Source organism: Cyclopterus lumpus, chromosome 13 (assembly GCF_009769545.1).
Source record: "Cyclopterus lumpus isolate fCycLum1 chromosome 13, fCycLum1.pri, whole genome shotgun sequence".
NCBI classification, from domain to species: domain Eukaryota; kingdom Metazoa; phylum Chordata; class Actinopteri; order Perciformes; family Cyclopteridae; genus Cyclopterus; species Cyclopterus lumpus.
Window position 1 is genome coordinate 12798975 of NC_046978.1, and position 21487 is coordinate 12820461.

The 21487-nt window shown below is 42.8% G+C and overlaps 1 protein-coding gene across 4 annotated transcripts in view; it reads left to right on the forward strand.

The window, feature by feature from the left end:
- The window catches only part of gpr4 (G protein-coupled receptor 4), a 39882-nt gene extending 18723 nt beyond the window's left edge, over positions 1-21159 (forward strand). For 2 of the 4 annotated variants that reach the window (XM_034548364.1, XM_034548366.1), the window contains exons 2-4: positions 16563-17322; positions 18955-19219; positions 19686-21159. In XM_034548364.1, the coding sequence (XP_034404255.1) occupies positions 17194-17322; positions 18955-19219; positions 19686-20407 (1116 nt within the window). In that variant the 5' untranslated portion in view covers positions 16563-17193 and the 3' untranslated portion in view covers positions 20408-21159. Of the gene's footprint in view, positions 1-1207; positions 1359-11968; positions 11998-16562; positions 17323-18954; positions 19220-19685 lie in introns of those variants that run through there. The other 2 variants (XM_034548365.1, XM_034548367.1) reach the window with 2 other exon arrangements.
- Positions 21160-21487: the final 328 nt, after the last annotated feature.

Sequence of the window (21487 nt, forward strand, 5' to 3'; positions counted from 1 at the left end):
CCCTTCTCTGAAAGGGTTGTTGTTCAAGACAGCTATCAGTTGCTTGCAGAAAGAGTGTGTGAACTCAACACCCTGTCGCCCCTTGCTGGCTGTTTTATGGTGATTGTAACAAGGCTTCCTTCAGACCAAATCCCTCATTTGTTTCCAAGAACTTCAGGAGTACAGGAAGCAAAGTTACATCCGTTCTGTTCAGGTTGTGTGTTGGCATGTTATGTTGAACGCACTGAACAGCTGGTTGTGTCTTTTGGAGATGGTGTGGTCGGTGAAACCATATCCAAGAAACACCTGGCAAGCTGGCTACTGTATTTGAGTGCATCTCCCGAGCCTATTGGCAAGCAGGAAGGGACCCGCCCACCTCTACCAAGGAGGCCGTGCTGCTTGCTAAATAAGATGTTGGACAGTGTAGCAGCTGGGTGTGTTGCCTTATATACTGTGGAGTCTGAATGTATTCAGGTAGGCATGTCCTGATTGGCGAATGCCTGCTCGTGATTGGGAGAGAGTATTACCCATAGAGTCCATTAGAGGGCTCCGCCTGTGCTTGTAGAACTAGGGTTATAATATTGTAACCAATATTTAGATGGAGTGATTGTAAGGTGTTTGGAAGAAGAATCTTTCCAAGAGCTCAGCTGTTAGTGTTTATTGATGCGTTAAGTTCTTTTTTCTTTTCTTTTGCAGTAATAGTGCTCGGGGGAATTATAGTAAGAACCGTTAAAGCACAGCAGACTCAAACAAGCCCCACAGGAGGAAGAAATAATACAAACAACAAGCCTCAGCCATCTGGAGGCTTCTGTGTGCATGAACAGTTGCTAAGCTGACTGAGGTGTAACTCAACCTATGACTTTTGTTCCTGCTATACCAAATACTCTCTAAAGGTCTTAAATTCAAATTGCTCTTGAAAGATAGAGGTACAAGAGTACACACAAACACACAGTTTAAATGCCAAGTTCAGCCTGACCCAGTCACTGTGTCTGAAATTTCTGTCAAGGAGATGATAAGTCAACGTTCTCCCAACAAACCTCCCCTCTTCTCCTGCTGTGTTTATTGTTGCGGGGTTCGACAGGATGATGCCGGGGCTTTTCCCACCACACTTATGGGAGTTGACACTGAGCCCCCCCCCCCCCCTCCTGTTTACAAGTCATTTTGACAGTTGGGGCCCTCTGGGACGCCTGGCTTAAACTCGGAGCCCTGAGGACAGGAGACGCAGCCCAACTGTCGTCTCTGACGCTGTTGGCAGTCATGGCCGTTTCACATTAGATCGTTTCGAATGTCCTGAAACTTGACACAAATAAAAACCTGACACGTCAGCGATGTGGGTGAGACCAACTCAATATTTGCAGTTTTAGTGAAAGGAGAAGAAGGTGAGTAAAATCCTGTAGTATACCGCTTGGTAGAAAGGTGTCCTAAATATTGTAAATGGACTGCACAAAATATTAGAAACGCCTCTCTTTAACAACACCACAAACTGCAGTGTTCAATAATGACCATGAAGTTCATTCATGACAGATGAATTTATGGCGGACTGTTGTATATGTGTGATTTAGGTTTACTTTGGAGGACCCTGTAAACAATCGAGTATATAATATTAGCTAGGAATTTTTAAGTCAACCCAAAAGGTCACTTTCTATATCCATCGTCAAAAGAAAGCAAAATGTATCTATTTAAGGAAGGGAACAATGCGTACAAAAGTGTGAGGGAAAGGAAGAGATAGAGAATGCACGCATACATAAGCATCAATTATTCCTTATTTAATTGAGGTCATTCCCTTGAGTAAAAAAAGCAGCAAATAAAACTGAGCAGCACTGGTTACTAGTGACAGACACTGCTCAAATGTCATTGGCCAGACTGTCAGTCAGAAAGATATCCCATTGCAAATATCATATATGGGACGGGGCCAACTCTTTATCTCAGCGACCTGCGAAGCCAAAAACAACACAAAAGCAAAAGCTCAAAAGGTGCATTTTTACATTTGTTCCGGCTGCAATCACACGTGTTTAAAGCAAGTTTTATTTGCATGACTGCATTTGAAGCTGCTTTGTTGTCATATCTGATTCGCGGCTGTAAAAGCCTCCCGTGTTGACATGGAGTTACTTCAGACGCTCATGGGATTTGTCCACAAAAATGTGCACATAGCAAAACACAGTCTATTCAATGGAATATTGGTCCAGAACAACAGGGAGGTGTGTCCTTCTGTAGCCATCAGGGGCTGGATGCTGGGGCTTTACATCTGCATCAACCCCTTTCCCCCCTTCAGTCAAACTTTCCCTGTTCTGCAAGCATCTCCATGGAACATGAGGAACAGAGCAACACATTATCTCCTCAGAAGCTTAATTTAATATCACCACTGTGACATTCTGGTGGCGCTGCAGCCTCTGCACGATACTAGTTTTCTTCTACGAGAAACTTTTCCCGTCAAACGCCTCAATTCCACAACAAGGTGGCCAGAATCGAACCTTCTGGTTTTACTGGAAGAAAAACTACAGATGCGGGTGGTGAACATGGGCTTTTGATTTACACAGATGCACCAAAGCAGAGATGGTTAACTTCTACCCAATTATACTCAGTTGAAAGTATGTGAGTGGGAAGCCAGTGAGGGATCAGGGACTTATCTGGTTAAATAAAAGTACAACTAAAAAAGAGTATCAGGTTTGTTTAAGATTTCAATTTGTGTGCTATTTTTGCTAGTTTCGTTAACAAGGATTGGAGACTATTGACTATTGGAAGATGCAAAAAAAATACTAGATCACTGCTTATATCTATATAGGTACATTTTGGCCAGGGCACATACATTTGCTGGTACAAATGGTAAAAATCAAAAAATTGACTTTCACAAAAGGGAAGAGTAAGCGTACTGCACTGGTGACAAAAGGTCAAAACCTTATTGGTTTTTAAAAAAAAAGCTTTTATCCAAAGCACATTACAATTTGCCCCCTATTCTCACACACACACACACACACACACACACACACACACACACACACACACACACACACACACACACACAAGGGCAGCAATTATTTAAGCTGACATGATTAGTTTTCAAATGTTAAGATTACTCACTGATCTTTCCATTGTTCCCTTCAATGATATCATGGTCTGTGCATGATAGACGAGGGTGAGAGTAGACTGGATTGTATTTATTGTCGCTCTCAGCACTAAATATGCCAATTTTATTGAAAAAAGTTTTTGGTCTGGATGCAAGTTGCGATCCCGGATTTGAAATATGCACCCAGGGTTGCTTAAAAAAATAAATGATCAGTGACACACAACCAGATGAAGTTTACAAACTGCAGCTCTCGATCTGGTATTACAAACACATGTTTGACCAGAACAGAGACGGCTCGCTTTAAAACTCCTTTATGTCAGTACGCTGGTTATCGCTTTGCCTTCTTTGAGATTTTAGTGACCACCGCCATCATTTTGTAACATCATGACCTCAGGTTTCTGGGTAAGATGGAAATAATGATGCTTTGGTAAAGGCCCTCATCCTGGGGTCTTTGTTCCTGTACAGAACCGTCTACTGATTTCAATACATTCCTTCAAATATTCCTCCAGCAGATCTGATTCTTTTATCTATTTTTTTTTTTTTTTTTTAACGCCTGAGTCTCAGCAGCTTGATCCCAAGGCAAGCATGCTGACCAGATGGTTACCAGTTTGAGTCCCCAGAGGAGTTGATGAAGTCACCCTCCTCTCTGAGAATTAACAACTATCACTCAACGGGCAGTTTCAATAACAGTATTGTTTTTGTCCTGCCCTCTAAGGAGGACTGCAATCATAGGAGAACCCTTTGAAGAGGTTCCAGGGAGGAAAGTAACCGGCCCAACTGGGTGTATACAGCATAGCGCTGAATTATTTGAATAGACAGGATCTAAAACATAATATGAATTGAACTGTGTGCAGCATATTTGCATTATTTTCATGTGCAAAACAAACAGCACGGCAGATTTGTTCCCACTCACTCAGATTTATGTTGGGTTTGCTTATTCAATTCAATTCAGTTTATTTTGTATAGCCCAATATCACAAATTACAAATTTGCCTTTGTACGACATCCCTGACCTTTGACCTCACATCTGATCAGGAAAAACTCCCCAAAAATAACCTTTCACAGGGGAAAAAGGGAAGAAACCTTCAGGAGAGCAACAGAGGAGGATCCCTCTCCCCGGATGGACAGATGCAATAGATGTCATGTGTACAGAATGAACAGCATTTATAAAGTTACATAAACACATTACATGAATATGACAACGCATGAATGGAACTTCAATCCATGAAACAGAAGGAGGTAGAGAGGAGGGGGGGCGGGGCGCATCAGCAGGGCCAACGCGGGAGACCGGCTCACCAGGCATCAGACACCTCCAGGTCCAATGTACCCTATGAGACGTGAAGTCACAAAGACTCTGGGGAGGAAGCAGAGTTAATAAGGTGCAATGGAGAGATGTAAATTCATCCATAATGAGAGAGAGAAGAGGAGATAGGTGCTCAGTGTATCCTAAAACATCCCCCAGCAGCATATAAGCCTATAGCAGCATATCAAGGGGCTCAACCAGGGCAAACCTGATTCAGCCCTAACTATAAGCACTAATAAAGTCTATTCTTGAATGAGGTGACTATGTCTGCCTCCCGGACTGAAAGCGGAAGCTGGTTCCATAAAAGAGGAGCTTGATAACTGAAGGCTCTGGCTCCCATCCTACTTTTTAGGACTCTAGGAACCACAAGTAGCCCCTCATTTAGTGAGCGCAGCTCTCTAGTGGGGAAAAATGGTACTACAAGCTCCTTAAGATATGAAGGTGCATCACCAATCAAGGCTTTGTAGGTGAGGAGAATAATTTTAAATGTGATTCTTGATTTTACAGGGAGCCAGTGCAGAGCAGCTAATACAGGAGTAATGTGATCTCTTTTCTTAGTTTTTGTGAGTACACAAGCTGCAGCATTCTGGATCAACTGGAGGGACTTAAGATACTTATTAGAGCAGCCTGATAATAAGGAGTTACAGTAATCTAGTCTGGAAGTAACAAACGCGTGAACCAGCTTTTCTACATTTTTTTGAGACAAGATGTGCCTGATTTTTTAAATGTTATGTAGATGAAAGAATGCAATCCTTGAGATTTGCTTAACGTGGGAGTTAAAGGACAAGTCTCGGTCAAAGATAACTAGAGATTCTTTACAGTGGTGTTGGATGCCAGGGCAATGCCATCTACAGAAACTACATCACCAGATAATTGATCTCTGAGCAGGTCATCCATGTTTTTATGTCTTTAAGACATACTTGAATCTTAGCGAGCTGGTTGGTCTCGTCTGGTTTGATCGATAGATATAATTGAGTATCATCTGCATAACATGTGCATACTTATTCGTACATTGGGAGGTACCTTTTTGACATACAGATCGCATTGAAACGTGATGAGGATCAATATACACAGGAGAACCCATCAAGCAACCAGGACTGGTGGAGACCTGTGTTTTTTACCAAAGAAATTAGACAGCATTTGTATATTTCTGTGTGCCTCTAGGGCCTGGGGCAGTTGACTCTGCTTTAGGAGGCGTTTAGTTTGGCAGGTCTGTGTGGGTGGTCCTTGTTGATCGTCTCGGGGTTCGCCGCACTTTATCCAATCCCCACGCTTCCTTCTCCAATGTCGATAAGTGTATTCCATCACATGCCATAAGGGATCCAATAATAAAGAGGACAAATTAAGACAACAATGTCGCAAAATTCATGGGAGCTTCCGACCGCAGGATGTATAATGCCGATAATGTTGAACGGACAACGGACGAAAGTGGCAGGAAAGAAGCAGCGTCTGGGTCTCTGGTGCTCAGTGTTTGTTTTTACAAGTTGGTGTAATTCTGATATACTGGGAAACTAGAACAACTACTGTGAATTCCTTTTATATAAGTCCCCAGTGTAGTTTAAAGCAGTTTCATTTGGTTCTGACTGAATTACCACTCTAAACCCGAAAAGACACTATAGGATGGATAAACATGTTTTCTTTAAACAGTTGCCAGGAGCTGTAAAAAACATTGTCATCATCATATTTCCATCTTTTCTGAAGAAACGATTTGCTTAAAATTGTGATATTTCATCAACAATCATTTTATTCTACATTTCTCCTTTAAAATGTCTCCCCAAATATACCGTGCCCGCTAAACAGATCCTGTAAAAATACATAAAATGCATTAACCCCCCCCCCCCAACATTGGTAAAACTTGCTGCAACTTGGAAACAAGTTGTATATATATATAACAGTTTTTCTTGACAAATGTTTGGAAAAGAAATTATCAAAGAAATTCAACATAGGTTTTTTATTTATTTTTTTTGTATGGCTTTGTAGTTGTATTATACCGCACAAAAGACATTTTTACGTTCTTTCCAAAAAAAATTAAGGCCACAGAAAGAAGAATAGGACAGGAGCGGAAAACGCTCCAAAACTGTTTGGGGTTCAGAGAGTTAAAGGTTATTAATGTCAGCGGTTACCAGTGACATCGATCATCGTCTCAGGCCACACTAGGACTGAACAGTGTCTGTGTTGGAGAAAAGGTCTGATTGGACTCACCCTCTTTCAGGACCAAGTCATACTTAAGCCTTTGGGGTCGTCTGAATTGACTACCGACCAATCAGACTCACGGAGGATGAGCTGATCCATGTTCCTGGTAAATGACGCCGCCTGAGGAAATGCGCCAAACGTTTTGACGTGGCTAATAGCCAAGGCTCATGGAGAAAGTCTGACGTCATCTGGTTTGCTTGAAATCCCCAGAGCCGTCCCACAGTTGACAGACACACCATCAACAGGCTGCCATACAGTGTTGTTTATGGAGAGCAGGTCGCAGCGGGGTGACCGTCAACAAGTGTCTTTTTCTGACATGCGAGGCTGAGCCCTTAGAGCCCTCTGAAAGTAAACTAGATTATAATGAACTTAGAGGGCTTGGCATCGACATTTTTCATTTTACATCGTTTTTTCTGCCGTATGTTCAGCTCTCAGTACTTTTGTAGCTTCTCAGTGTGGTTTGAAGTTTAGTTTAAACTCCTACGTCCCTGTTTGTACTTTCACGTGTCTTTGTGTGTTAATGTTTTGCTTTCATCTGCATGGGAGTCGTGTCGAGTAGCTGCTGATGAAAACACTACATTTCATGATTTTGCTGCTTCAGAATAACAGCTTCTAAATAAAAAAAAATGTTTTATAGGAAACTAAATCTGTTTATCACTTAATTAGCCAAGCTTTGTTAGCGGCTATGCTTCAATAAAAACAACTCTACGACACTGCAGGGAAGAAGAGTATAACAGGAAGAAAAGATAACGGGGGACTTTCATTGGGAAGAATATAGGGACCTTTTTTTTTTATCCACCGTTTTATAACCGCCACTTTGACTACCAGTCGCAGCCATGGTATCGCACCTTCAAACTACGTCAAGCCAAGCCAGCATGGTATTGGCGGAAAAAATGGGCTTCAATGAACCTCAGCAGACGAGGGTAGACCCCTGATTAAAACATCAAAAGTATCAAAAAATAATGTAAATGTCAGGAGGATGAGGGCATGAACATGGGTGGGCCGACCCAGACAAAGCTCCATCGTGACCCCTTCTGTCTAGGTACTCACGCTCTTGTTTGAAAAGGGGCAACAGAGACTTGAATGAGAAGTGTTCTATCACAGCTGTTCACGTCAGACCAACTTGGACTTGTCCAACAGGTTTAGTAAAGTTGCAGTGACTGGAATGCGATTTTTCTCTCTTTAGTGCTGCCAACACTCTTAACCTAGCACCTAACAGGTTACCAAAACTCCCCCACAACCCCGTGTGACTTGTGTTTGACTCATTTAGAACAGCACAGCATGGATCTAAACAAACCCAAACACAAAGATGCAGTAAAGGGAATGTTTCCACTGTGGCTTGTGCCAAAGAAAATGAAGTGTAGGCGGGAATACGCCCTGGGGGGGAGGGGGGCGACCCTCAGATGTTGCTGATGCTGTTAATGAGGTTTGGTCCCAAGGTCACCAGCTTTCAAATATAAAAGATCTGCTGAATTTCACTGTTCAGGGTCATTAATGATGGCTTGTAATGGGAAAACGTTTGCCTTTTAATGAGTGTAACATCCCTTTAAACTCCCCTGTGACTGTACAGTACTTGCCCCACATACGGGATTGTGTGTGTGTGTGTGTGTGTGTGTGTGTGCGTGTACGTGTGTGTGCGTGTATGTGTGTGTGCGTGTCCTGGGAGTGACCGAGTTGTAAGAAGTGTGTTGACATATTTGATAGTGTAGCATTACCGTCTTCCTGCTCCCACTGTGTTTGACTTTCAACCATAATGTTCGGCGAATATCCACACAGTTACTGCCAAAACATGAAGATACACGTGTGCTCACACAGGTTGGGACAGCGAAAATCTTTTGATAATTTCCCCTTCCCCTAACCCCAGTTTGACCATAACCTACATGTTTAAACATGAGTTTATGGTCTCAATCTCTAGTTTCAAGTCTTCTTCAATACAGTATGATGTAAATGTAGTAAATGATGGTCCAGTTAGTCAAATAGACCATAAAGCAGGGTATGCTCTAGGGCGGGCTCACTGTGATTGACAGTGTATTTGCCGTCTCTAAGTCACTCCTCCGCCTTCCAAATATGGAAACTTCTGTTCACTGGTTGCAAAAAATTGAAGAAGGCGACGGTCATAATCCCAGATGGCGAACGAAATCGCAAACTCAAGGCTTCATAACATCATTCCACACCTCAACGGGTGACGTCACGACGACTACATCCACTTCTTATATACTGTACAGTCTCTTGTCACGTCCCTATCTCGTGACCCCGTCTCTGGAAGAAAACAAACGACATCAGCCTCACTTCTGTGATTTTTCAACACGGATGACAAATTACAAGCATTGTTGACTTTGTTGTCTGTGCGATCAGTTGTTGTGCAGTTAAATGCATCTTATATAATGCTACTACTACCTACATGCACAGGAGGAAAGCTATTATTCGAGCAATTGGCAACAATTCCCGTGTCCAATGGCCTTTCCTTTTGTTCATCTAATGCTTATTTCGTCCCCTGGTGGGGGAACGAGTGAGACCCATAATGTGGTAAAACTTTGATTTGTATCAAAAGTACATTTTATGGGTGTCAGAGAGATAAAGCAAGACCCTAGGCTCTATCGTAAAGAGTCGCAGCCTTGTAAGTAAGCATGAAAAATTAAGTTTGTTTCTTTTTTTCCTCACTAAATTCCTCCATTTGAGTGCGTGAGCAAGTACATTGGAAGTACAATAATACTTATTTGTAATTTATGCAACTAAGCGACCAGCTGTAGCGTAGATCAATTTGCTTCCTGTTTACACCGGCACTAGACCTAGTGTACGTGCATGGTCGGGTGGTGTGCATTTTCAGGTGCGTTAGTATGAAAAAGAGTGCTATAACTTTGTTTATGGAGATCTTTTTTTAAATGAAAATATATGAGTGCGGATGCAGCTTCAGACCTTAGTTGCAACCGTAATTAACTGTCAACCATCAACAACCCCACAAAGAAGTGAGGACCGCACATTCCAAACATGTCTTTGCACTCAAGGTGGGAAATTCGGTTCGGAAACAAACAAGTACAACACACACACACACACACACACACACACACACACACACACACACACACACACACACACACACACACACACACACACACACACACACACACACACACACACACACACACACACACACACACACACACACACACACACACACACACACACACACACACACACACACACACACACACACACACACACACACACACACACACACACATACATACATACATACATACATACATAGAGGTCAGGCTTCTGTTTGTGTCGTATTCCCTCCTGAAGAGTTTCTGCACCGACACAGAATGGTTTACAAAACCGAACCAATAAAGGGACATTCTGCCAATAAACAGAGCCAGTAAGCTATCTATTACTTTATACGTAGAACAAAATGTCTTTTTGCCAAAACAAATTGAACAGATCAGATTTGATTCTTACAAACTTTACACTCTAATTTAAACTGTGACCCATTCTTATATTTACACTGATACTTGAGGAGGTTTTTGATTGGGCAAATTAATCAAGTTCCTCGTATAAAAACATTTTGGTCTAAATTTGGATTTACTTAACGGAAATTAGTTGTGCATCCAACTTTTGCTTAATTTCAAAAATGGGTTCACTTGTTTTAAACCTATTTTGGGAACACTGACTAGAATTTATCTTAGATTAAATGAATCATTGCTTTTATTGTGAAATGTAAGAATGTAAAAAGTGGATCTGGTCTTACGACAGCGCCTACATGTACATTTTTTTTGTCTGTTACAACGTGATTGGTTGATGCCTTTATTTGCAGTGCATAAACAACAAAAGCCTTTAGTCGAGTTATAATAATAAGACGAGAGCCAATTGTGTAAACAATGTGGGGAGTATAGCAGGGAAGTGAACGGGAGATAAGTACATTGCAAGTGAAGGACCAAGATAAATGTGTATGTGTTACAGCCCCATAGCATGCTATATGAAGAGTATAGATAGTGTATATGAGCAAGAAAACATCTGTGTGTGTGTGTGTCTGTGTGTCTCTGTGTGTGTTTGTGTGTGTGTGTGTGTGTGTGTGTGTGTGTGTGTATGTGTGTGTGTGTGCTTCTAACCAGCATGACCTCCACATGGCTGCCTTGACCTAATCTCCTTTGGCAGCAGATCAGACGCTGCTGTGTTGCACCGGACGGTCCTGAACAGGTTGCTCGAGGCCCCCATTGTACACATGCACACGCAGGCATTCACGTACATATGCATCCTTCATTCTTCTCTACCAATAGAGCTCTTGAACCTCTTTACAGCTGTGAATTTCAGTTAGAGTATCAGTATCCACACAACTGTACTTAAACACAAACAAATTCTTGCATCATCTCCGGAGAAATACGGTCCCCTCATTTCCCCTTTGAAAGGAACCAGAGCGAGAAAGCAGAAACGTTGCTTGAAGAACAGTATTTCAAAGAGGGAGTCCCAGTATGAGGTTAAATGTCTTAAAATTACTCCCAGTTTCAAGACTACGAAGTCCACTGCCTTCTGAGACACAGGAAGCACAACTGTACACTGTTAATGTAAGGTAATATAGTCATATTAATAATTAATAAACGCAACCGGCAACTCTACTGCTGTTAACATTCAGTGGAGTTGTGGCTAGTCACTCAGGTAGTGTCATACGTTTTTTCTTATTATTCCTAACATGACCATATTAGTTTCCTGACTACTTGGTATTAAAAGTAATTAGTTACAGTACTTCTTTTATTACCCCCTCCAACAGTCTTAAACCCTGAATCCTCAGGGACTGGTGTCACCTGGTATATGCTTGAGTTTGCAGACCTCCAAGGGCTCGAAATGGTATAAATATGAATGTGACATTACTAATCCCGTTACCTTGATGACACCAAAGCATGTTATGGACAATTGTGTTTTTTTTATTTTTTCACGTTTTCTCTATCTAATTTGACTAATCTTCCAGGTTCTTGCCTTTACGAGACCATATGTCTATTTGCTTGTTTTTATCAAAAAACAGCTTCAATTATTATTTAACATCACAGTGCTATGAATTGTACGGACTTATGGAAAGGGTTCAAAAAGGGCTCACAATGTCTGCCAGGGAGCCTTTAAAGACTCAACGATTTGACAGCGGGACAGAACTAATCCCTCACGAACTTTCCGAGAGCGTGGCTCAAAGTCCGTGAGTGTGGAGATCGGGATTGGGCCTAGGATTAAGCGTCATGACTCTGTTCAGCTGAGTCAAATGCAAACTGACTGACATCTCTCAGTGGATGTCCGCACACAGTCTGACAAAACTGAACTACTTTTCCTTCCAGGAAAAGGCTCTCCCACCCACGACCTGACTATAACCTTCAACAACTCAGTGCTGGCTCCGACTCTGACTGCCAGGAACCTCGGTGTGACACTCGACAGTCAACTCTCCCTGACTGCCAACATTACAGCGACAACACGCTCCTGTAGGTACATGCTGTACAACATCAGGAGAATACGACCTCTTCTCACTCAGAAGGCGGCACAGGTTCTGATCCAGGCTCTGGTCATCTCACGTGTAGACTACTGTAACTCCCTCCTGGCAGGTCTACCTGCTAATGCCATTCGACCTCTACAGCTCATCCAGAAAGCAGCAGCTTGAAGGTCTTTAACCTAAACTTATTCAAACTAGTCCGCGACCTTCACTTGTTACCGGTGGCTGCAGCATCCACTTCAAAACATTGGTACTTGCGTACCGTGCTGCGAACAGATCGGGTCCAGTCTACACCCAGTACATGGTAAAACCGTACACCCAGGACATGGTCTAACCTTACATCTAGGACATGGTCTAACCTTACATCCAGGACATGGTCTAACCTCACATCCAGGACATGGTCTAACCTCACATCCAGGACATGGTCTAACCTCACATCCAGGACATGGTCTAACCTCACATCCAGGACATGGTCTAACCTCACATCCAGGACATGGTCTAACCTCACATCCAGGACATGGTCTAACCTCACATCCAGGACATGATTTAACCTCACATCCAGGACATGGTCTAACCTCACATCCAGGACATGGTCTAACCTCACATCCAGGACATGGTCTAACCTCACATCCAGGACATGGTCTAACCTTACATCCAGGACATGGTCTAACCTCACATCCAGGACATGTTCTAACCTCACATCCAGGACATGTTCTAACCTCACACCCCAGCTCGTTCACTTCGCTCGGTTTCTGCCAATCGGCTTGTAGCTCCTTCACTTCGAGCTAAACACTCAACAAAGTCACGACTGTTTGCTGTGCTGGCTCCTCATTGGTGGAATGAGCTCCCCATTGACATCAGGACAGCAGAAAGTCTCTACACCTTCTTCTGCAAACTTAAAACACATCTTTTCTGACTATATCTTGAATTAAAAAATTTTAAAACAGCACTTTAGTAGCACTTGAATGTCACTTACTCATAGCACTTTGTCGTTGGGCTTTCTTGAAGATTATTGTTGAAGAGTCTTGTTGTTTTGAGTTTGTACTCTCATGGTTGAATGCACTTCACTTTGGATAAAAGCGTCATCTAAATGATATGTAATGTCATTTAATGGAAGAGTGTTGGATTGCTGAGGAGCGGCCTCTAACTGACCTGACAGCGTGAAGGAACCTCGTAAAGGAACCTCCCAGGAGGACGCATATCATCGCTCACTTCTACACAGACACACACAGAGAGTTGCGTGCGTGTTGCCGTCGCATGCAAACATTTGCATGATAAACATCTCCAATTGACAGAACAAACCACATTCATGGTGAAGAGGTGAGATAACACAAGAGCTCCATGCTGGGAAACCAACCCATGTCGTTCTGTGCTAGTCATATCGCTTTGGCAACACACGACACCCCCATGTGGCCCAGCTGTTATATCTAATGAGGAAGTGAGGTCGCTCTGCGAGGTGCTCAGCAGTGACAGATATAATCTCAGCTCTTAGATAGCGCAGCACTGTAACCGCAGGATAGATACTACATTTCGTTTATCTTTCCAATCAGGTTTGTGTACCCCCAAAAAAGAGTATTTAATGAAAGAAAATATGTTATAATTTCTAACGTGTTTTTATCTAACAAAATAGTCAGCTTCAAGCCATATTTGTTGGTGTTCGGCCTTTCAAAACAAAGGGAGGCATGCACTGATGAGTTGTATTCATTTAAATGTTAAAGGAAAGGACGCACGCACGCACGCACGCACGCACGATCGATCGATCGATCTTCAGCGATCAACACAAGACGAACCGACAAAGGGGAAAGACACGAACAGGACTTAAATACAGAGGGCTGGTGCAGGTGATTGGACACATGAGGAAACAATCAGGGACAGGGCAGACAATCACAGGGACAGGAAGTGCAGAGAAACAGAGGACACGAGAGACAAGGACTTCAAAATAAAACAGGAAACACGACACAACACTACAGATCCTGACAGGAGGATTTTGTGTTCCGTTTTTTTCTTAAGGGGACAACGTCCTAAAATATTTGGACAGACATTCAGAGCTTCATTCAACAACCCTTGATAGAAGCTTTGAATGTAAAAACAAATGACGTTGGGTTCAGCCACAGCTGTGGCCCAGTTGTGATTCAGCTTATCAACACGCAGTGTATAAATAACCTGACTTAGCCCTTGTGTGTGTTTGTCTGTACGACTATGGCACTGGATGACCACTGTCACAAAGTCACTGTTCCACACCGGCGACTGTCACATTATCACAGGCTGAAGCTGCTTCCTGCACCGGTCTTTAAAGTCTTTTGATGACAGACATTTTGTTTGACCCTTTTAGGCAGGAAGTGAACACTCACTCAGTGTACTTGCCTTTTTCTTTGGAAATGAGCTACCCTGCTTCATAGTGGGAGCCACCCAGTACAATCAGTTTCTTTTCAGGCCTTTGATCCTGGACCGTGGCAACGCAGGGGTAATTCTCTCCGACACTCATGTAATTCATCTAATTGTCATCCTTGACATGTGTGATGTACATTCGTGGTCCACAGAGAAACTTCACCATATTGCCAACATCAGATTGTCAATTTACATTGAAGAGGAATAAGAAGAGACATTCTGATTCCCTGAACTAGTGTGCATGGCTAAATATATTATAACACAACCTCTGGTGGGTGCTAGAAGGACTGAGTTGATATGTTTATATTTCTTAATTCAAGTTACGCTTTACTTTAATAAATACCTAACTGAAATACTTAAAAGCCGCAACATCCTGTTGGCGTCTTAGGCAGAGAAACCTTCAAAGTTATTTCTGAAATATATCAATCTAAGAGCAGGGGAATGAAAAGAAGCTGAAGAATACATAAACTCTTTGATTGAAAGCATATGTATACTCATATCGGCCATATTCAAAAATATCGAGGCAGTCCAAGATGTATAAACAGAAGCTGAGCTCAGGGTGGGAAGTGAGAAGTCAAGGAGTGAAACTGAGCTCTCTCTCTCTCTCTCTCTCTCTCTTATTATATGTCCCAGTCTGTCTGATTGCACCCCTGTACAGCGTGTCAGTATATTCTGGGTTATCAAACCAGATCTTTGAACAAGTCTTTGAACAAATGTCCCCCAGATTAGTGTCTGCTGCTTCACGTACCCGTTGGAATAAAGTCTTCATCTCTGTGCCGCTTTCATCCATTTCCACTGCCTCTCATTCCATCTAGTCTATGTGTTGAGGGCGTGTTCATTCCTTGCACTTTTGAGGGGTTTGTTTTCACTGCAAGTGGGATTCCATTCACTTCAAATAACCAAACCAAACGCCTAAAACTCTGCACGTATGAACTCTGATTGTAAAAAAACGTAGTGCATTTTAAAGTGTACGTGAATGAAATGTAGGGCACAGCAAATGCATACAGGAAATGTGCCTGAAACAGTTGTACTTCTGCATTCCTGAGCAGTATGAGAAGCATGAAATTACTGCACAATGAGCATTGTGCAGAGTTCAAGTTTTAACGGCAGTCACGACAAACTCATGCTACACATTGCTCACATGTTTATATTTAAATTCCCCTTTCCAAAGGCTCCTACAACTGTTTGAATAATTCAGCTTTGATAAGGAGCCGAGGCCAGCTTATACAGAGATATGATACTGTCAGACAAAAGTAACACAGGCACTGCATTGTGGGTGTGCCTAAGGGGCCTGGGCCCACCCACTTGTACAACTAGCCCATCCTAAATGACTGAGAGAACATTTATTTTCTTTATTTTGAATTATTCCAATTAACAGAGAAGTACACAATAAAGACAACTAAAATGTATTTCGTTACATATCGCGATTTTCGTCTGGGCCAATCACATGAGGACACTAACGTGATGTCACAGTACAGACTAAGATGTTTTATTATTTATTTTAACAATAGAATACCAAAAATCAAAGAAAAAAAGATGTCTACATGTCAATGAGAATTGTAAATTCCTGTAGTGCAGAAGATTTGTATTTGTGTGTGTTTTTATTCAGCCTTTTGCCCAGCAGTCAATTGTTGCTATAGTTTTTAGCTGGATGTGTATACCAATGGTTTAAGATTAAATAACTCATATCTTTTTGCCGCAAATGCATAGACTAAGAACCTAGAAAACAATGTTGGCAAGACTAGAGCTGAAAACAGCATTGAATACAGCATTGAAAACATTTTAGAAACAAATGTGTGTAATAATCAACTCGACGCACGTAACCTTGCTGCATGGTATCAGCCATTTCTGTTTTAGTGAGACTACCAGTGGGAAACCAACAAAGGAAGGCAAATAATATTATTCTATAATTAAAAGGCCCAAACAAAATGACTTTGGCCCATCCAACATTGAAATCCTGGCATTTATAGATTAAATTACTAGGATAGTCCTCTACTATATGTTTTAATCGGCCCTTATTTACCTTAACTATGTCACAGTTTCTTACATTTATCAAATATTTCCATTGAAACAAAGACAAAACATTTCTTTCCCATTGTTTTAGCATTTGATTATAAGGCATCATACTGTAGCAGCCTCTCACTCTTTGTCCCCCTCTCTCTCTTGCAGATGTTCAGCAGTTCAGAGTAAAGGGACAACCTTTCGGCTCCAGAGTGGTGAAGCTCTGTAAAGCCATTCCCGGGTTTTAGAGCGAGCATCCCAGAGGGGTTGTGTGTTTCATCAGGACCTTGGGACACACCTACACACACATTGATGTCCGGCCTCTCCATATTACAGTAGACCAGGCAGACCTCTAATCTCTAAAAGATTGATGAGGTCCTGTTAAAGCTCAGGAGGCCTGGCACAGCGTCGATAAGGCAGCTTTCATTTCACCACATTCTGCACCTCGCTCCCTCCTTTTCTTCTTCTCCTCCGTGCTGAGGGATGCCGCTGCTGGCTTTGAGAGAGGGTCATGACACATCGAGGCCCCTGGGCAAGAAGGACAGTGTTTTAAGAAACGGGAACCATGAAATGCTCCGTAAACAACAGCTCTGTTTTCTTCTGTTGCTCCATGTCGGACAGCCGCGTGGTAGCCGAGCAGGACGCCAGAGTCGGCATGTCACTGTCAAACTGCTGGAGCTGGAATAAAGTGAAACTACAGAGGGACAGTCAAAGCTGAGAGTTGCTAAACACACATCACACACCTGCTCACAGACACACACACAGACCAAAACACACTCAGAGCGTTCCACACAGGACAATGTGCAACATCTCGTTCTGTGACGTGGACAGTCAGGTGGACCAGTTCTTCCAGCCAACGCTCTACATCATAGTCATCGTTCTGGGACTGCCCACGAACTGCATGGCGCTGTGGGCTGCCTACATGCAGGTGAGGAGGACACATACAAACGCACACACATTGAGTATTTTACTTTCATCACGCTTGCACCAACACACATTGCCACTTGGTTGACGTTGTGAAACGATTCGTTAAGGATAGAAATGATGTCATGGTTTGTGTTAAAATAATGAAGTAACATTGTAATGTATTAATGTAACTAGCATAAATAAATAACAACGTCCTGAGCAGACTTCCCTGCGTAACGTGATGTCAGAAGCATAAACTCGTCTTTTAGTTTACGGTTCACACAGGACACGTACCGTGTTCTCCTGGGTGAAAGTCCTGTGTTTGCTTGACCCATTCATACCCGTTACACATGCTGAATTTCTTGCTCTGCCCACTGCTTGTGGGAATACTTGCTCAGCCCAAATGTTAAAAAGAAGAATTTTAAACCGTTTGAAAAAACAAGAGGGGCATGATGCAGGGCATCTTAAATGTGTGGGCCGGTTGGTCATTAAACAACGTGGTGTTTTCTGAAAATTACAGTAGAAGGGAGTCGTGTAAAATGAGTCGTGTAATGTGTTATGTCGCTAATTACGTTTCTAAATCAACATAATAAATAACAGGATGTTCACTGTGTAATAACAGATTTTTTCCAAGTAACATGTCCGACATTGCTGACCACATACACCTCAACAGTGCACTGGGGCTAGTTTTCCCATACAGCATAAAACATTTCCAGTGTTTCCCACAGACTGTCAGTTTACTTTGGCAGCAGCGGACAGAATTGTTATTTACTTTTCATTCAAGTAAGTTCACAAGCTCATAAAAGACATTTTGTTGTGCTTCCATCTCAGCATCAGGGCGACTCCTCCAACTTTTAAAATCTATCTTTCTGAATTCAGGTTGATCCCTGGCCCCGAGCACAGCACGACTCTGGGCCAGGCGCTCTGTCGCAGGTGCATTGTGGTTAGTGTAGTTCCCTTTCAGCCCTCTAGCACTAAGCCACCAGCTTTGTTAATGGCAACCGGATCCAAAACACCAACATACACGCTGTTTATTGTCATCGGCGGTTCTGTCGAAACATTCAAAATGTAAAATCAATACTGGATGTGAAACAGAGCAGTCTCCTCGTAGGTGGATTCAAATCCATGTGCTGACAAATCAAATTAGAAAAGCTGCCGCCAAAGAAATGATTTCCATCTCATTCATTTACAAGCCCTTGTTGTGGTTGTATGTCCCTGAGTTGCAGTCTATTACCAAGTAGCACATATCTGTTTTTTAAGGCATGGGATATATGGTCATTTGCGACAGATGAACATATTTTAAACAACAATAATTCAGACTTTGCATTTCTTTCAAGTCTTGACATTCTAAGCCAAATATACGAAATCCAGTCGATATGAAAAAAACACATGTTTTTTGCATTTTATTTTATTTCACATTTCAGAGCTTTGCATTAAAAAGCAAACATAAACACTGTTTGTCTCATTGTATTTCCACTGATTGTTTAACTTTAACACTCTTATCCCTCTATATCATTGCACCAGTCGTTTCCGTTTTGATCCGTTTGATCCTTTAAATGTAAATCGTCCTCTGTCTCCCATCTCCCACTCCTGCCTCCCAAACCCTTCCTCCATCATCTTTCCATCCTTCCCCTCGTCACATTCCTCCCTCCAGGTACGGCAACGCAATGAGCTCGGCATCTACCTGATCAACCTGTCAGTGGCTGACCTCCTCTACATCACCACTCTTCCTCTGTGGATCGACTACTTCCTGCAGCACGATGACTGGATCCACGGTCAGGAGAGCTGCAAGCTTTTCGGCTTCATCTTCTACACAAATATCTACGTCAGCATCGCCTTCCTCTGCTGTATATCCCTGGACAGGTACCTGGCCGTGGCATATCCTCTGCGCTTTGCCAAGGTTCGACGTATCAAAACAGGTATGTTGAGTTCAGGATGGGCTTTTGATAATGTATCTAACCTAAAACTAACCGACATAAACTGAACTAATTATGCTCAGTTAAGCTCGATTAAATGAAATGTCATTCAACGTCATTAGCAACTCCAGTGGATGGATCGAAAATTAAACATTTAGTGGGAGGAAAAGCAACTAAAGTTCCAATAACACAAGAGTCAGTACTTTCACTTCAGGGTACTGCATTTATAAAGTCACGTATCCTCCTGGATAACATTTTTGTCCAAGGCAGATGGTATTCAGGCCGGTTTGGTGAATGATTACATAGGCTGGTAGCATCATGGAGTCACTCAATCAATTGAAAGTTCTGGACTTTCCAAGAGCAACCGTACGACCTTTCAATACAGTAAAGCCTTATTCACAGGAATGTAAATTACTGCAAAGTCAAGTATTTCTCATTCCTTTATTTTTCCTTGCTGAACTTCCTGCAGCTGTCCTGGTCAGCGCCATGGTGTGGATCATTGAGATCGTAGCCAACTCTGCGCCCCTCTTCCACGATGAGCTCTTCCAGGATCGCTTCAACCACACCTTCTGCTTTGAGAAGTATCCCATGCAGGACTGGGTGGCAGGGATGAACCTCTACAGGACTTTTCTGGGCTTTCTCGCTCCATGGACAGCCATGCTCGTGGCCTACCGGGGGATTTTGGCGGCGGTGCGCTGCAACGTCTCGACGGAGCGCGAGGAAAAGGCCAAAATTCAGCGTCTGGCACTAAGTCTCATCCTAATCGTTTTGCTCTGCTTCGGACCGTACCACATCCTCCTCCTGGTGCGAAGCATCATGTTTCTAAGGAAGCCGTGTGACTGTGGCTCAGAGGAGAACTTGTTTGCAGCGTACCATGTATCGTTGGCGCTGACGAGCCTCAACTGCGTCGCCGACCCCATCCTGTACTGTTTCGTCAACGAGGGGGCTCGGCACGACGTTGGCCGAGCGCTCTCGGCTTTACTCTCTGCAGCTTGCAAGAGGGGCTCCTCTTCCTCACCCTCACACGGAGACATGCTCCACGCCGGCTCAGTGACTATAGACACGCCGCTATCAGCAAAGAAGCAGACTTGTGTGTACTCCGATGGAGCCAAGACAAGCAGCTACAAGACAGAACTGGTGGCTCTGAAGGAGGAGTGTCTACAGATGACCATCCTCGGTGTTAGGAAGTGACTCCAGCCACAAATAAACTAAGCAAATTGTCTGTAGCCACGGTAGCAGCCCCTGTGAGATTGAGACACAGCAGGAAACAAAGTTAGTGGGTGAACTACTGGGCTATTGTTATAGTGGGGCAACAAATGTGGCCTGAGGGTGACACTTAAGGACAGGTCCTGTATTATCTTCAATCCCAGAGTGCAACTGAGGCGGACAAGCCTACTAGTCATTAGCCTGAGCGGTGAAGGGTTGGACCAGAGCAGATTTTGACCTGCCTGCGGCACTATATGTAAAAGTCAGGCGATCACCAAAGTCCTCACGATTCAGCATCACAACCACAAATGTCCTCCCAATCTGTCCTTCCTTTCAGTCTGGTCCAAAGTGTTGGACCAACAGATCAAAAGACTAGCTGACGTCCCTACAGTCGTCCCACTGGTGCGGCTCATAAGGATCTTATTAAAGACCACTTGTACAACTATCCACTGTGTCAGGAATAATTCACAATGCCCAGGAAAATGCTCTTGAATACTAAAGTGGAATTATTTAAACGCTCCACGTCCTGCATGGCTGACTATTGTTAGTGGTGGTAGAGGAGATGCGCTCTGAATTCAAACTACATGGAATTCATTCAAACTGGACAAAGGGAAGTTGTAGAGGATTGGGATTTCACAAACAAATGCACCACTTTGAATTATGGAAGAAGGGTAAAAATGTTTTTACAAAAGAAAGATTGTCAATTACTGGTCAATAAAATGTTTTTAATGTCTGAACCGTTTTATTATTATTTTTAAATAAATAATGAAGCCTTATGAAGTACCTCAGCTTTTAAACTGTGATAGCGAGAAGTCTTAGAGTAGAAGTGTATCTTATGTTATGTGAGCTGTGTTGTATTTCTCTAAAATGTTACGGGAAACAAAATTGATTTAGAATGGATTGATTTAGCTCGGTTTGAAAGTTAAATGTATGAGGTATTGCAACCACATTCAGCCTTAACTGAAACTATGTTTCCTGAAAACCAGCCTCGCCTCCTGCAATCCTGGCTACATGCTTGGGCTTCGGTAAAGGCTGCCCACGGTTCACCTGATACTGTTTACATTC